This window comes from Myxine glutinosa, chromosome 12 (genome assembly GCF_964187855.1).
Source record: "Myxine glutinosa chromosome 12, kmMyxGlut1.1, whole genome shotgun sequence".
Lineage (NCBI taxonomy): Eukaryota > Metazoa > Chordata > Myxini > Myxiniformes > Myxinidae > Myxine > Myxine glutinosa.
Genome location: NC_136272.1, coordinates 48,368,253 through 48,384,872, shown reverse-complemented (window position 1 = coordinate 48,384,872; position 16,620 = coordinate 48,368,253). Strand labels below are relative to the sequence as shown.

General features: G+C 45.1%; 1 protein-coding gene across 1 annotated transcript in view; it reads right to left on the bottom strand.

The window, feature by feature from the left end:
• Positions 1-16,031, bottom strand: part of LOC137437827 (uncharacterized) — a 30,389-nt gene extending 14,358 nt beyond the window's left edge. Inside the window, exons 1-2 of the mRNA XM_068132485.2 lie at positions 15,726-16,031; positions 9,589-9,722 (exon numbers count right to left, since the gene is read on the bottom strand). Coding sequence (XP_067988586.1) covers positions 9,589-9,715 — 127 coding nt within the window. The 5' untranslated portion in view covers positions 9,716-9,722; positions 15,726-16,031. The remainder of the gene's footprint in view (positions 1-9,588; positions 9,723-15,725) is intronic.
• Between the last annotated feature and the right edge of the window lie 589 nt (positions 16,032-16,620).

Sequence of the window (16,620 nt, the reverse complement as noted above, 5' to 3'; positions counted from 1 at the left end):
GGTAAGGAAGTCCGCAAGCCATGTGTGGAGGTTTCCGTGGATACCATCAGAACAGAGTTAGGTGAGCAGGGCTGGGTACCAGACCGTATCGAAGGCATGTGATATGTCAAGGGAGACAGCTCTGATTTCCTGTTTGGCATTGAGGACCTCCATCCATTGTTGAGAGCAGAAGCAGCATGTCCAGAATAGAATGACCTGGTCTGAATCCAAATTGATGATCCGAGATCAAGCCATTGGAGAAGAGGAAGGATTTGATGTCAGAAGCGATGATTGATTCCAGGACCTTGCTGATTATTGGGAGCAGGCTGATTGGTCTGTAGTTGCAAGGATCTATTTTTGCACCTTTTTGTGTAAAGCGGTAATGTTGGCTGATTTCCAAGTTGATCGCAGATGACCATGAGCAAAAAAATAAGGTGAAGAGAACAGAGAGAGGGTGAGATAGAGCAGCAGAGCAGGATTTTAGGACCCGTGGGCTGATTCCCTCTGGCCCAGTTGCAGAATCAGAGTCGAGGTTTGACAGAAACTGCTCCACCTTGTCAGGAGAGGACACTTTGAGGTTTTGAGGCAAACAGAGTGTTCGTACCTTTATTTCATTTCCGCACACGGTTAAAAACTAAAATGCGATATGCTCTACAAACCCTTAGTCTGAACCGATTTTCAAAATTTTAACTGCAGAATTGAACTTAACAGCAGTTCCGACTGTTAAAAAAGTGTTCATTTGCTAAAAACGGTGCATTCAAATAATGAGTCTCTGGGCAGTGTTGGCGGTGTTTGGCCGAACAAAAGTGCCGCCCCCAAAAAAGTGCCGCTCAGGGCGGCTGACACCTTCGCCCACACCTAGCTACACCAGTGCAGTGAAATGAAGTGACACCCTATCCCATGGAAGTATGAATTAAGTAAAAAATTAAGTTAACTGAAAAAAAAAAAAAAAAAATCCAGAAGGAGAATGACAAGCTCACTGAAATAAATGAATATATAAACTCGTTTATAAAATTCGCTAGATATGGTAACTTTTGTCAGATTTCACTCCAAATTTGGACATTTATTTAGTTTACAGGATCCAATTGTTACGGATTCGTCACTTCCGTTGTTGTGGTTTTCATCCACTTGAAACATTTCTGATTCCATGAATTATTATTGTTGTCATTTAAAGGGAATAGATACTTCTATTTTAAAAAGTTAAAAGTTATGGTTTTAAATGAAACAGGAACCGGACGGCGAGGAAGAGGAAGAGGAGAAAAAAAGGGCGGAGCGTGTGAGTCGGACAAGAAAGCTGAGTCGTGCTGAGGTCTGAAGCGAACGTTGGCGAGCAAGAGTCACTAGCAAACTTTCGGGTTTCCGGGAAAGGAATTCCTGCGACAGTTGTCATCGCTGTGACCGATCAACCTGCGTGTCAGGTTTTTGGCGGTGGATTCCGAAGAGAATTATCACCGGGCTCATGGCGGTCGGTACGGCTCAAGTGCGGGTCGTCGGCCATTTTGACTCGCACAGGACTTGTGCTTCGCTCGCGGTTTCGTCTCTTTTCAACCATTTCACCGCATTCAGACGTCGATTTGGGGCATGTGTGAGACGTGGCGTTTTGAAGGTTAATTCGTCCATACCCGAGGGGGTGATCTCTCAGTCGCCTGTAGGGCGCCTTTGGATTTCCCAGTCACCTAGAGGGCGCCTTTGTACAGCTTCGGCTGTGTGACTGTACGTGCCATCCTCACGGGATTCTGGTCTCGATTGGACCTCGTTCTGGCGATCGCTAGAGCGAATCAACTTCGTCATGAAGCCAGGAATAAGAGACATTGGGGAATGTTCTGGTTTCACTCACTGGGAGCACAGTGAGTTATATATTACAAAACTGATGGTACCATCATAGGATATATTGATTGTACTTTTGAATACTATTGTTGTTGTACTGTTATTCTTGTGTGATCTTAATACAATATTTGTTTGTGAGTAACAATTGGGGTGGCTTCTCCATTGACCTTTGACACACAGAATAACACATTTTTCTGCCGTGACTCCTCTCGGGGCTCGGAGGTACACCGTGACCAGGGGGTCGGGGAGGAGCACGTAACAGAAATCGGGGGCTCGTCCGGGATAGAATTCCCTAACATTCCCAGAATTTTTCTAACATTCCCAATTTTTTCAAAAAATTTGGAAATTTTTGTGTGAAGGCTAACAGGTGCTAACTAATAATCACCATGGAGTTTGACGCAGTAAAGTTTGCAGCGTCCCCTAACGAGGCACAGTTCCTAGCGTTAAAAAGATCGGAACTCTTGATTGGCCAAACATTTTAACTTGGAGGTCCGAGCTCATATGAAGAAAGCAGAGATGCAGACATTGGTGGTAGAATCTCTGGTGGGACAGGGAACATGGACAGAGGTAGCCTTGGATTGGTTACCCGAGGAAAAAGAAGATGTGGAGCTCCTGAAAATGGAGATGCAACTGCAGAGCCAGGAAAGGTTAAAAGAGTTGGAATGGAAAGCCGAGGAGAGAAGAGCAGAGGAAAGGAGAGCTGAAAGAGAACTCTTGGAAAGAAGAATAGAACAGGAACGAGAACTCGAGTAAAAAAAGAGTAGAACAGGAACGAGAAGCCGAGGAGAGAAGAGCAGAGGAAAGGAGAACTGAAAGGGAACTCGAAGAAAGAAGAGAAAAGGAAAGAGCAGAGGAGAGGAGAGCCGAAAGGGAGTTAAAGGAACGTGACATGGAGTATCAGAAGGAAGTTAAACTCAAGGAGCTGGAATTAATTGGAGAACGGGGAGAAGTAGCATCCATGCCGGCTGGTTTGACAACTAGTCAGAACACCTGGGATGTTGGTAAGCATGTGAGGCTGGTTCCACCCTTCAATGAAAAGGAGGTAGCCAAGTTTTTTTTTACACTTTGAGAAAGTGGCTCAAATGCTAAAATGGCCTGTGGGGTCCTGGACTATGTTAGTGCAAAGTATTCTGGTGGGTAAAGCTCAAGATATATTTTCGGCTTTACCGATTGACAAATGTATAGATTATGAGGAAGTGAAGAAAGCCATTCTCAAAGCCTATGAATTGGTCCCTGAAGCTTACCAGCAAAAATTCCGGAATGCCAAGAAGAGGGAGAGTGAGACCCATGTGGAGTTTGCCAGAATGAAGGAAACCATGTTTGATCGGTGGTGTGATTCGAAAGGGATTGGGAAAGACTTCAACCTGTTGCGACAATTGATCTTGGTGGAGGAATTCAAACAGTGTGTCCACGAGGACATTAAAGTACATCTGGAGGAAAAGAAGGTACCAGAGTTGTATGAGACAGCAACCGTGGCCGATGACTATGCCTTGACACATAGGATGGGGTTCCACAAACCTAACTTCCCGCCTAGAGTTCGCCAGGGGAGTTATGGTACATCCGGTGCAGAGAACGAATATTCATGGGGGCGGCCGAGAGATGACTATGAGGACAAATCTGATACCGCGACTTTTAGGGATCAGAAGACTACAGTTCCAAGACAGACTTATCTTCCGGGGGGCTCGAGGCAGACCACGAGTTTTCCCGCCGGGCCTACTTGCGCTTTTTGCAAGAAACCTGGACATTTGATGTCCCAATGTTATGCCCTGGAAAGGAAAAATCAGGAGCGGAGTCAGATTAGTACAACTCCGAATGCATTGGCAAATGCGAGAAATTGTCCTTGGAGGACAGTGCCTTGTGAAGGTTCCCATGCCAAAGTTACGGCATCACAGAATGACCTTGCTCAAGAGGGTTACAAACCTTTTATTTCAGAGGGGTTTGTGTCACTGGATGGAAACTTCACTAACCAAAGACCTGTTAGGGTATTGAGGGACACAGGAGCACATCAATCTTTGATGCTTGAGGGCATTTTGCCATTGTCAGATAAGACGGCAACTGGTGTTAGTGTTCTTTTACAGGGGGTTGGTGGCTGTGTTAAAGCCCCACTTCATGTCATCCATTTGAAGTCTGATTTGGTGTCAGGACCGGTCACCGTAGGGTTACAAGCCACTCTACCTGTAGAGGGAATATCTTTTGTTATCGGGAATGATTTGGCCGGTGGTCAAGTTTCTGGTAACCCGATGTTTGTTGAAAAGCCTAGCATGGAAAATAACACTGCACAGTTAGAACAGAAGATTCCGGGTATCTTTCCATCCTGTGCCGCTTACCCAAGGGTAGCAACACTCGTGCTGTGGGTAGGAAGCGCTCTGAAGAGAAGAGGAAGGTACTGACGTCACGCTTTGCACAGGCACGTCTTGTCAAGTACCCTGAAACTAAGTGTCAGCACACACAAGTCATGGATGGAGGCAATGTTGGCGAGCTCTTTGTAGGTGGACTGAACTTCAGAACAAGGGAAGTTGTTCTGGACTCTGTCTTCGGCCAATATGGACCACTCTTGGAAGTGCGGCTGATAAAAGACAGGGAGACACAAAAGTCAAGAGGGTTCGGCTTTGTCACGTTTGAAAACACAAAGGATGCCAAAGACGCAGAAAAGGATTTGAATGGCAAGGATTTGGATGGTCGGACCTTAATAGTCGAGAAGGCAGGCCATGGGCGCCAAAGGGGCTACAGAGGAGGAAAACGTGGAGGTAGTTTCAGGGGTGGCTATGGCTCCCGGGGTGGAAGTAGTAGTTTTGGGGGTGGCCGCAGTCGAGATTACTATGGAGGCTCCCAGAGTTACGGCAGCTCCCGAAGGGATGATTATCAGGGTAGTGGCCGAGAAGGAGACCGCTATTCACGTGACTACAGCGACAAGCGCTCCAACCGTGATTATTATGAAAGTTAGGAAGAGTTTGAAGCACTGAATGCTGCGGGGCAGCCGAGCCAAGATTCCTACACGGATTAACCGTGAACTCCACGTTCCTAAAGGCGTCCATGTAGTGAATACTTCCAGGCCTCACCACCCAACCACCATGAAACCTGGCTCTCAGCTCAGCCTCCCTAAAAAAGTGCTATAGATTTGCTTGACTTTGGATTTTTGATCACAACCCCTTAACCTTCATTCAAAAAATGAAAAATAAAAATCAGAGGTTGATGAGATGGAGTTTGGCTTTGCAAGAGTTCAACTTGGAAATTGAGCATGTAAAGAGCAGGGACAATGTCTTTGCGGATGTTTGTCCAGAGTGAACTAACTTTGGAAATCTCTGTAGGTTGTTTGAAGTTTTGTTGCTTTATTTTTGGGAAATATTGATCATCATTGCTCACTGGAATTGATGATTTGGATGTGAGTTTACTTTTGTTTGTTGGGAGAGTTTTGCCTACAAAGAAAGTTTTCACTATGTTCACACTTTCTTTCTTGAGGGGGGGAAGTGTTACGGATTCGTCACTTCCGTTGTTGTGGTTTTCATCCACTTGAAACATTTCTGATTCCATGTATTATTATTGTTGTCATTTAAAGGGAATAGATATTTCTATTTTAAAAAGTTAAAAGTTAAGGTTTTAAATGAAACAGGTACCGGACGGCGAGGAAGAGGAAGAGGAGAAAAAAGGGCGGAGTGTGTGAGTCGGACAAGAAAGCCGAGTCGCGCCGAGGTCTGAAGCGAACGTTTGCGAGCAAGAGTCACTGGCGAACTTTCGGGTTTCCGGGAAAGGAATTCCTGCGACAGTTGTCATCGCTGTGACCGATCAACCTGCGGTTCAGGTTTTTGGTGGTGGATTCCGAAGAGAATTATCGCCGGGCCGGTACGTCTCAATAGCGGGTCGTCGGCCATTTTGACTCGCGCAGGACTTGCTTCGCTCGCGGTTTCGTCTCTTTTCGACCATTTCACCGCATTCAGATGTCGATCTGGGGCGTGTGTGTGACGTGGATTTTTGAAGGTGAATTCGTCCATACCCGAGGGGGTGATCTCTCAGTCGCCTGTAGGGCACCTTTGGATTTTCCCAGTCGCCTTGAGGGCGCCTTTGTACAGCTTCGGCTGTGTGACTGTACGTGCCATCCTCACGGGATTCTGGTCTCGATTGGACCTCGTTCTGGCGATCGTAACACAATCCTCATATCTGAATCCAGATTTTGATGATATGCTTCAATTACATGTAATGATAATCGACGATGTTTCCAAGCCAAGGAGGCACATTTGAAAAGGCCGAAACAAAATGGCAGATTAAGAACTCAGTGAGTGGCAGTGGGCTGACCAAGATGGCGGCCACCATATTGGTAAGGCTTTTTCATATGAGCACCACATTAATCATCTTCAAAAAGGGTGTTATAACACACTCAAACACCCAGTTTTCATTGCAATCTGTTGGAGGTCTAGGTGTATGCATGCAAAGTTTGGGGCAGATAGGTTTCATGGTTTTGGGGTTATGGAGGAGACAGACAGACGGATGGACAGACGGAGGGACACTGCCTTTTATTATTATAGATTTATATACTTACTGCAAATGTTTAATGGGAAATAGCACCACAAAAGTGAAGATAACCCAAAATTTTGCACATTTCGGTGTATATATATATATATATATATATATATATATATATATATATATATATATATATATATACAGTGGGGAGAACAAGTATTTGATACACTGCCGATTTTGCAGGTTTTCCCACTTACAAAGCACGTAAAGGTCTGTAATTTTTATCATAGGTACACTTCAACTGTGGAAGACGGAATCTAAAACAAAAATCCTGAAAATCACATTGTATGATTTTTAAGTAATTAATTTGCATTTTATTGCATGAAATAAGTATTTGATCACCTACCAACCAGTAAGAATTCCGGCTCTCACAGACCTGTTAGTTTTTTCTTTAAGAAGCCCTCCCATTCTCCACTCATTACCTGTATTAACTGCACCTGTTTGAACTCGTTATCTGCATAAAAGACGTCTCCAGACCGTCTCCGACCACAAAGACCGCAAAGACCGACCGCAAAGCCGTCTCCAGACCTGTCCACACTCAATCAGACTCCAACCTCTCCACAATGGGCAAGACCAGAGAGCTGTCTAAGGACATCAGGGACAAATTTGTAGACTTGCACAAGGCTGGGATGGGCTACAGGACAATAGGCAAGCAGCTTGGTGAGAAGGCAACAACTGTTGGCGCAATTATTAGAAAATGGAAGAAGTTCAAGATGACAGTCAATCTCCCTCGGTCTGGGGCTCCATGCAAGATCTCACCTCGTGGAGCCTCAATGATCATGAGAAAGGTGAGGGATCAGCCCAGAACTACACGGCAGGACCTGGTCAATGACCTGAAGAGAGCTGGGACCACAGTATCAAAGAAAACCATAAGTAACACACTACGCCGTCATGGATTAAAATCCTGCAGCGCACGCAAGGTCCCTCTGCTCAAGCCAGCGCATGTCCAGGCCCGTCTGAAGTTTGCCAATGACCATCTGGATGATCCAGAGGAGGAATGGGAGAAGGTCATGTGGTCTGATGAGACCAAAATAGAGCTTTTTGGTTTAAACTCCACTCGCCGTGTTTGGAGGACGAAGAAGGATGAGTACAACCCCAAGAACACCATCCCAACCGTTAAGCATGGAGGTGGAAACATCATTCTTTGGGGATGCTTTTCTGCAAAGGGGACAGGACGACTGCACCGTATTGAGGGGAGGATGGATGGGGCCATGTATCGCGAGATCTTGGCCAACAATCTCCTTCCCTCAATAAGAGCATTGAAGATGGGGCGTGGCTGGGTCTTCCAGCATGACAACGACCCGAAACACACAGCCAGGGCAACTAAGGAGTGGCTCCGTACGAAGCATCTCAAGGTCCTGGAGTGGCCTAGCCAGTCTCCAGACCTGAACCCAATAGAAAATCTTTGGAGGGAGCTGAAAGTCTGTGTTGCGCAGCGACAGCCCCGAAACCTGAAGGATCTGGTGAAGATCTGTATGGAGGAGTGGGCCAAAATCCCTGCTGCAGTGTGTGCAAACCTGGTTAAGAACTACAGGAAACGTCTGATCTCTGTAATTGCAAACAAAGGTTTCTGTACCAAATATTAAGTTCTGTTTTTCTGATGTATCAAATACTTATTTCATGCAATAAAATGCAAATTAATTACTTTAAAATCATACAATGTGATTTTCAGGATTTTTGTTTTAGATTCCGTCTTCCACAGTTGAAGTGTACCTATGATAAAAATTACAGACCTTGACGTGCTTTGTAAGTGGGAAAACCTGCAAAATCGGCAGTGTATCAAATACTTGTTCTCCCCACTGTATATTAGAGTGGTTCTTCAAAATGAAAGTTAGAAAAGTCATGTTACTAACACTTAAAGAAAATTGTATATATGAAAAAGCAAGCCCTTGTGGTGAAATTTTAAGCCATTTGGACTAAATTTAGGTGTTGCACACGGAGTTTGTAATTTCACATATTTGGCTCGCATAAATGTGTGGAGGTGATTATTTATTCTCCACTGCTATACTTGTGATTTTGACCATTACAGTTGACCTATGACCTTGCTATGTACTGCACATTTTGAAGGTGTGTGTGTGTGTGTGTGTGTGTGTGTGTGTGTGTGTGTGTGTGTGTGTGTGTGTGTGTGTGTGTGTGTGTGTGTGTGTGTGTTACCGAAACTGACAGCTGAAGAAGCAAAATAATGTCATTGTCTTACATTAATGGTTTCTTGAATTGCAGAAGCATAACCTGGTACTTTGTAAGCAGTTTGTGAGTGTAACTTCCATGGGATAGGGTGTCACTCCACTCCATCAGAGCCCACTGTACCTGCGATATCATATTCCCTTTGGGAAGCGATTCATTGTTACCCAGCAACGCAGGGTATGTAATGTATGTAAATGTATGTAAATGTATGTGTATGTATATGTATGTAATGTATGTAATGTATGTAATGTATGTAATGTATGTAAATGTATGTAGAGAGACAGAGACAGAGACAGAGAGAGAGATATATATATATATATATATATATATAAATATGTATAATTGGCTTTTGTTGTGCACTATTTATTATTTATTTCACTTCTTCCATGTTGCCAATTCTCTGCGAGCCCCGACATTTCACTCCCTCTTCGACCTCTGACATTCATTGGACAACCCCCCCCCCCTCCCTCTCCCCCCTTCCCTTACTTGTCTCACTAGTTTCCTTGACTACTGAATTTAAGTCATATTTCTCCCTTTACTTCCTTTACAACCCTCTGACTCTCACGGCACTCTTGTTCAAATATGTCAGAAACATCAGCCTCACCTTGTTTCGTTGAGTGGCAAACTTGCGCTTTCTCGACTTGTGTTTGGGGAAAATCAATTTTTTGCCTTCTCCACTATTTCTTTATACACGTCTGGAACCCAAGCATTTGATTGCAGAAAACGCAGCTCGCTAAACAATTACCTATAAGGAGTTAATCTTCCTGTGCGTTTTCAATGAATGCCGGACAGCTTCAAGCCCAAAAGTGTGGAATAAATGTGGTGGGAGGGCAAGGGAGCCCGATGAACATTGGCTTTTCATTAAAAAAAATTAATGATACACTTTATCCACCTTGGCGACAAGAGATGAATCGCAACAAAAGATGAATGGTGAAAAAGCTTTCATGAAACTACTTCTCAATAACCAATGCCAAGTATAATGTCCAACTTCCATGACCCAGTCAGTTAAAAAAAAAAAACTTCCAGACATTTTCGGTTACGAAAGGGCAATCTCCTCTGAAGAGACAAAGGTATTCTCACCTGTCTGCAAAGATGACCCTGTGTCTTCTTGTTCGGTTTTGATGATTGATTGAGCCTCAATCTCGCAGTGATCGGTGGTGGACACATTATCTTGAATGTAGAAAAGCTCTCCCGATTCCAAATTCATTTTGCCTCTGAAATAAATAATTATTAGAAATGGACAGAGGGTTCAGAAGAACGAGGTGAATTTTAATTGATACCAATAACAACTAGAGCGAAGTCGATGGCACAGGACATGATCAAATCCCCCAAAAAATCATTATATTTCATGCGTCTGTGGTTGGTTGCATATTTCAAAGAATGTTGGTTGCATATTTCATTTAATTGGTTGGAGGTTTCAGAAATTCCTCAAAACAATTATTATTTGGAAATGTGATCGACACGGACCTTGCTCCCAAATCCAAAAAGGAACAGATAATGAGGTTCACTGGTTTGATTGTCAGATCAGTCTTTTGACTACCAATGGTAACATGTAACCCAGTGCCATCTGCTGCATAGTTGGGTAGTCGGCGACTAAACCGACTACCCTCATTGGCTTGCCAGTGGGGATGGTGACTGACACCCTGCAGGACTAAAAACAATACCTGTTAAAGGGCGGATGAGCTCCCTTCGGGAGCCAACGGCCATCCAGTAAGGAGATTAGGTGTCTCATAAAAAAACACCCATCCGGTTGGACCGGTTATTTAGGTAGCAGGTTGTAGACAGCAACCGCTCAGGGTAGTACGACCGTTCTGACTTAGGAGTGTTAAAGTGCTGCCCGGAACCATCTTACACTCACTCTCTCCATGTCAGGATTGCCGGTCTTACTTTTTTCTGTCTCACTCAAACTATAGCTACCGGGCTAGCTTTAATCCCTCTCACAAACGAACATCGTACACTTTCATACTCATTTTCACTCCTCACCTTTACATTCTCTGTTTTATTTCTCTTTATGCAGTTATTATATTTAAGGCCTGGCCTCAATGACGACTATATGGGCCGTGACTTTCAACACTAAAAAAAGTACTTCAACATTAAAAACATAAAGTATTTCAACAAATTAAAAGAAAAGTACTTTAAAAGTAAAAAAAAGAAAAGTACTAAAAAACAATCGTGATTTAACATTATAATTTGATATATTCATACCATAGTATTCATTTGTGATTGGAATGATGCTGTTTAGAATGAAATTATGGACATTAATAATAATAATAATAATACATTTATTTTATATAGCGCTTTTCAAGAAGCCCAAAGACGCTTTGACAGAGTACAAAAAAACAAGTGCAAAAAGACAAAAATCAACAGGTAAATAATCAAAGCAAAAGGAAGGAGAAGGAGAAGAGATAGTCAGGGGTTAAATGCTGTGGGTTAAATGTTGAATGCAGTGTTGAACAGGTGGGTCTTGAGTGATGTTTTGAATGTGGTGAGTGAGGAGGAGTCTCTGATGGTGTGAGGTAGTGAGTTCCAAAGGGTGGGAGCAGCGATGGAGAAGGCCCTGTCCCCCCAGGATCTGAATTTGGTCCGCATGGGGGGGGGGGGGGTCAGAAGGTTGGTACCAGCAGAGCGGAGGTTGCGGGTGGGAGTGTGTCTGGAGAAGAGGTCAGTCAGGTAGGATGGGGCCAGGTTATGGAGGGCTTTGTAGGTCAAGAGGAGGATTTTGTACTGGATTCTCTGGGGGATGGGGAGCCAGTGAAGCTTGTAAAGGACGGGGGTGATGTGGTCACGGGTCCGGGAATGGGTGAGTAGACGGGCAGCGGAGTTCTGAATGTATTGGAGTTTATTGATGATTATTGAGGATGAACCAAAGAGGAGGCTGTTGCAGTAGTCCAGACGGGCGGTGATGAAGGCGTGGATGAGGGTTTCTGCAGCCGTGGAGGAGAGGGATGGACTGAGACAGCGATGTTTTTCGGGTGAAAGAAGGCTGTCTTTGTGATCTGTTTAGTGTATTTGTCGAAGGAGAGGGTTTGGTCAAAGATGATGCCAAGATTCCGGATGTGAGGGGAGGTGGATACTGGGAAACCGTCGATGTTGAGGGCAAAGTTATGGGTGGATTTGGTGAGCGTTTTTGGGCCAATGATGATTATTTCAGATTTATCATAGTTAAGTTTGAGGAAGTTGATTTGAAACCAGGATTTTATTTCAGTGATGCAGTTTGTCAGGATAGAGTGGGTGGCGGTGGAGATTGACTTGGTGGAGATGAAAAGCTGGATGTCATCGGCGAAGCAGTGGAATTGGAGACCATGACGGCGGATTAAGTGACCAAGGGGGGACAGGTACAGGATGAAGAGGAGGGGGCCAAGAACTGAACCTTGGGGGAGGGGAGCAGTGGGGGATTTGCAGTTATTGATGGAGATAAACTGGCGTCTGTCGGAGAGGTATGATTTTGATCCAAGAGAGGGCAGTGCCGGTAATGTTAAAGGTGGTTTCAAGTCGGGTGAGGAGGATGGTGTGATTGATGGTGTCAAAGGCGGCGCTGAGGTCGAGGATGAGAATGTTGAGGTTGCCAGCGTCAGAGGAGAGGAGAAGGTCGTTGGTGATTTTGAGGAGAGCAGTTTCAGTACTGTGGTTGGAGCGGAATCCGGATTGGAATGTTTCATACAGGTTATTGGCAGAGAGGTGATGCTTAAGTTGAGTGGCTACAGCACGTCCCAAAACTTTTGACAGAAAGCGTAGGTTGGAGATGGGTCTGAAGTTGTTTAGGGTGTCAGGGTTGAGTCCAGGTTTTTTCAGAATGGGGGTAACAGCAGCAATTTTGAGGGATGGTGGGACGATGCCTGTAGACAGAGAGGAGTTTATTGTTGCAGTGATAAGTGGAGAGAGAGCAGGAAGGGAGGCCTTGACAAAGCTGGAGGGGATGGGGTCAAGAGTGCAGGTGGCAGTTTTCATTCCTATGAGGAGTTCAGAGAGGTCAGTAGGGGAGACTGGGGAGAACTGAGACAGGGGTTGGCAGGATAAGGGGGGGGGGGCAGGTGGTTTGAGGGGGAGCAGGTGCGGTGGTGGTTAAGCTGCTGTAGATGTTGTCAATTTTGCTTTGGAAGAATGAAAGGAAGGAGATGCAGTTGTCTACTGTGAATGACTGGGTGGTGGTGTCCAGGGGGCTGAGGAGTTTGTTTATTGTAGAGAAGAGTGCTTTTGGGTTTCCAGAGCCAGAGTGGATAATTTGAGAGTAGTAGGCGGAGCGGGCGCGGGAGAGGGCATCTTTGTAGTGTTGTAGGTGGTCCTTGTAGGCTTGGGAGTGAATTGTGAGACCTGTTTTATTGCGGAGTCTTTCAAGTTGGCGAGCACGAGTTTTCATCAGGCGGAGTTCAGGGGTAAACCAGGGAGCAGAATGGGTGAAAGAAACTGTTTTGGTTTTCACGGGCACAAGCTGGTCAAGGCAGGAGGAGAGAGTGTGGTTGTAGTAGTCAGTGAGGTCAGAAGGGGTGTGGAGGTCGACAAAGGGAGAAGTGGACATTTTTTCAGAGAGGGTAGATGAGAATGAGGTAGGTGAAAGAGCATTTAGCTTATGGAAATTGATAGTGCGATAATGCCTTGGTGCTGGGGTGGGATGTTGATGGTCATAGTGATGGCTAAGTGGTCAGAGAGGGTGAGGTCGGAGCCAGAGAGATGGTGCAAAATTAATCCAGTAGAGCAGACAAGGTCCAGAATGTGCCCATGGTTATGGGTAGGAAAGTTGACATGTTGAGTGAGGTTAAAGCAGGTGAGTAAATCAGTGAAGTCAGTGGTTATTGTGGAGTCAGTGGTGTCCATGTGGATATTGAAATCACCGAGGAGGAGGATTGAGGGGGAGAGGGAACAGAGCTGGGTCAGAAAGTAGGAGAAGTCAGACAGGAATGATGGGTGTGGTTTGGGAGGGCGGTAGACGACAGCCATGACTGACTGTGTGTGACCAGAGAGTTTAAAAGCCAGGTGTTCAAATGATGGAGCAGATGACATGGAGATGAGGCTGGTCTTGATGTCCTGTCGGTGAATTACGGCAATTCCACCACCTCGGCCCTCCGAGCGTGGTTTATTGATGTAAGAATATCCATTGGGTGTAGTGAGGTTGAGTGAGAAGTAGTCCAGAGGTTGTTGCCAGGTTTCAGTGAGACAGAGAAAGTCCAGTTTATTTTCCAGAATGTAGTCGTTCAGGATGAGGCTTTTGTTGTTGAGGGACCGGGTATTGAACAGGGTGAGCTTGATGTTGCTTTGTACGGTGGGGATGAACTCAGGTGATTTAGCCAGGGTTTGCAGACAGGAGGTGCGATTGTGTGCGTTGCTGTGACCAGGTGCGCTGGGACAATGAGTGGGAGTGCGCTGAGCCGACCAGAGTACGGGAATGAAGTGACCTGTTTGTAAATAAACAAACTTACGACCGGAGCCTCTATGAATGTATCTGGGTCGTCGCAGGAGTCCGTGGGATTTGATTGCAGAGATGCATGATGGGGTGGAGTGAGTATTGAGCAGAAGAAGCCTTGCGGCAGAGTACCTTAGAGCCATGCCAGGCAGGAGCGAAGGGACGAGTAAGAGGCCAAGGTTGAGGAGGACGAGTAGGCCTTGCCGCAGCGGCAAACGACCGCAGCCGCTAATCAAGACAGCAAAGGCCGCAGCGGCAAACGACCGCAGCTGCTAATCAAGCAAACCAAGACCGCAGCGGCAAACAGCCGCAGCCGCAAACAACGGCCACAAACAACGGGAGCGGGCCTGAGGAAACAGTGGAAGAGCCAGGCAGGCGGAGCCAGGAGCAGAGCCGGGACCGAGCAGAGGGCAGACCCAACGGCCAAAAAGCCGCCACGACCACCAGAAAAGCAGACTATATACAATGACCCAGTCGGAGAAGCGGCGAACAAGTAACGCCAGCGTCCTCTCCAGACCGGACCGGAAGCGGATTTGAGTTTAAAGTTTAATATTGAGTTTAAAGCAGAATGAGGAAATGACGTAACGGGTTTCCATCCACGACATTCACGGATTCCCCATTTGCAGTTTCGCCATTGACTGGATATAGCAACATTCAGAAGGGATACACTTTTTAAGCAAGTCCTTCACAAAACTGCCGTCAATGACTGACGTTTGACTGAAGGTGGCACAGGAATGTGGCATTTATTTTTATTTTTACCATTTCAGAGGAGAAAGCAAATACCTACTTGGGGTGGAAGGCTAACGGGCTAACCCCCGTTCTAGCAGGGAAAATGCCTGTTGTTGTGGTGGAAGATAAAACCCCACTACCCCCCCCCTCCCCCCCTAAAGATCCCATTAATAAGCGCAGATTTTGATGCGGTAAATACACCTTAGTTAGGTATCAGATATGAAGCTAGTGGCCAAGTTTCATCAAAACTGTGTGTTTGGTTCTGACTGACATACTAACCTACCTACAGACTGCTGGATTGCATGCGCTCACTGGCCAAGAGTCCAGGTGAGAAAAAGAGGAAGAGAAGGAAAGGTGCATGCAGTGCATATGTGGGGGCTGGAGGTGGTATGTGGGGGAAGGGGAGGGGGGCAGTAACAATTTCAAACATTTTGTTTATTTAATTGGATATTCTATAATTTGGTATGGGGAGGCGTGGATTGGGTTGGTATATATATATATATCTACGGATAGGGGCAAGCTGGTGGTGGTGTTCGGTGAGGGGTGACTAGTAATTAATGAGGGGATAAATATAAATACCTAGGAGGGGGGAGGGGGGGGACTATATACATTGTATATAGTCTGTGAGTTTTATACGACAAGAGAGGCAGGAGGGAAACGAAACGAGAGGGAAACGAGTTAGCTGTTGAACCATGAAAAAATAAAAATATAACGGGAAGAAGAGAGGAAGCTGAAGAGGGAAATATTAATATAATTTTCCAAGTCGATTAGACACCACAAAGGACATGGTTAATAAAATGTTCAAGTACCAATAAAACAGGAAATGAAGGAAAAGTACTTGGGAAGCCAGGAACAAAACAATAACGTGGAAATCCACAAATACGCCGCCAAATAATTTTGTGTAGAATTCCCACCGGGATATCATCACTCACTTGTTATTTTAAAGAGACTCATTTGATTTCATGCAAAATGCTTAAGAGTTAAGTGTCCCTCGTTGGATGTGCCTCGTGCAAGCCGCGTTTCGGTTTACCACACCTTACCACCTTCTCACCACACGCAGCCCCCGTTTCACCACACTTCCCACACATACCTTGGAGCGAGCCGCGCTTGGAGATTTGCTGCTTATCATGAATTTTCATTTACATGACGCACATATTGACCGTTTTTAAACAAGTTTTAAAACCTAGCGGCGACTAGCGAACAGGCCCGACCTGGAAACACGGACCAATACGGTCTTGTTTACTAATTGTAAGAACAAACAGCTGGAGCAACACGAACGCTAAACAAACTTTACACTTTAGTTTTAAAGGGGGAGAAAAAAAAATAGAACAAAAAATAAAAACAACGAAACCGGAAATATACAAGCCTTCCGGGAATTGTTAGTCACTTCCGGTATGCATTTTAGCATGTTGACGGTTGTACTTCACAAACGTATTTAATGTCAATATATAATATATATATGTTTCTCAATGAGGATATAAAATGAAGTGAAACAAGCGCAAAATGGATCTTTTGAATCCTTGAGTGCTTAAGCAGCTTAGTGAGCGCTCTACGAGATGATTGGTAATGGAACACACCTCAAACACGGGGTCTCGTTTCGAGACGAATTATTCATAAGCGAACGTCCCTCGTTATTGTTCTAATTCGGACAGGATTGTCATGACGATTCTGTACGAGTGAAATATTGTTGTTAGTTTGTTGTTGCTTCCTTGCACGACTATATATATATAATTCGATTGCTTCGAGAAGTATTACGAAATATATATTGGTGTGCTTTACTTCTTCTTTTTACTTTTAACTAGGGCATGCCCGTACTATATATAAGCTAGGACGTGCCCGTACGTGGGTGCCCGTTCCTTGCCAAAAAAAAAAAAAAAAAAATTTGTGTAGGGGTGTGTGTGTGTAAACATCCTAGGGCGTGCCCGTACGTGGGTGCAAAAAAACATGCGTGCAAACAACAACAACAAAAAAAAACTTTGAAACCA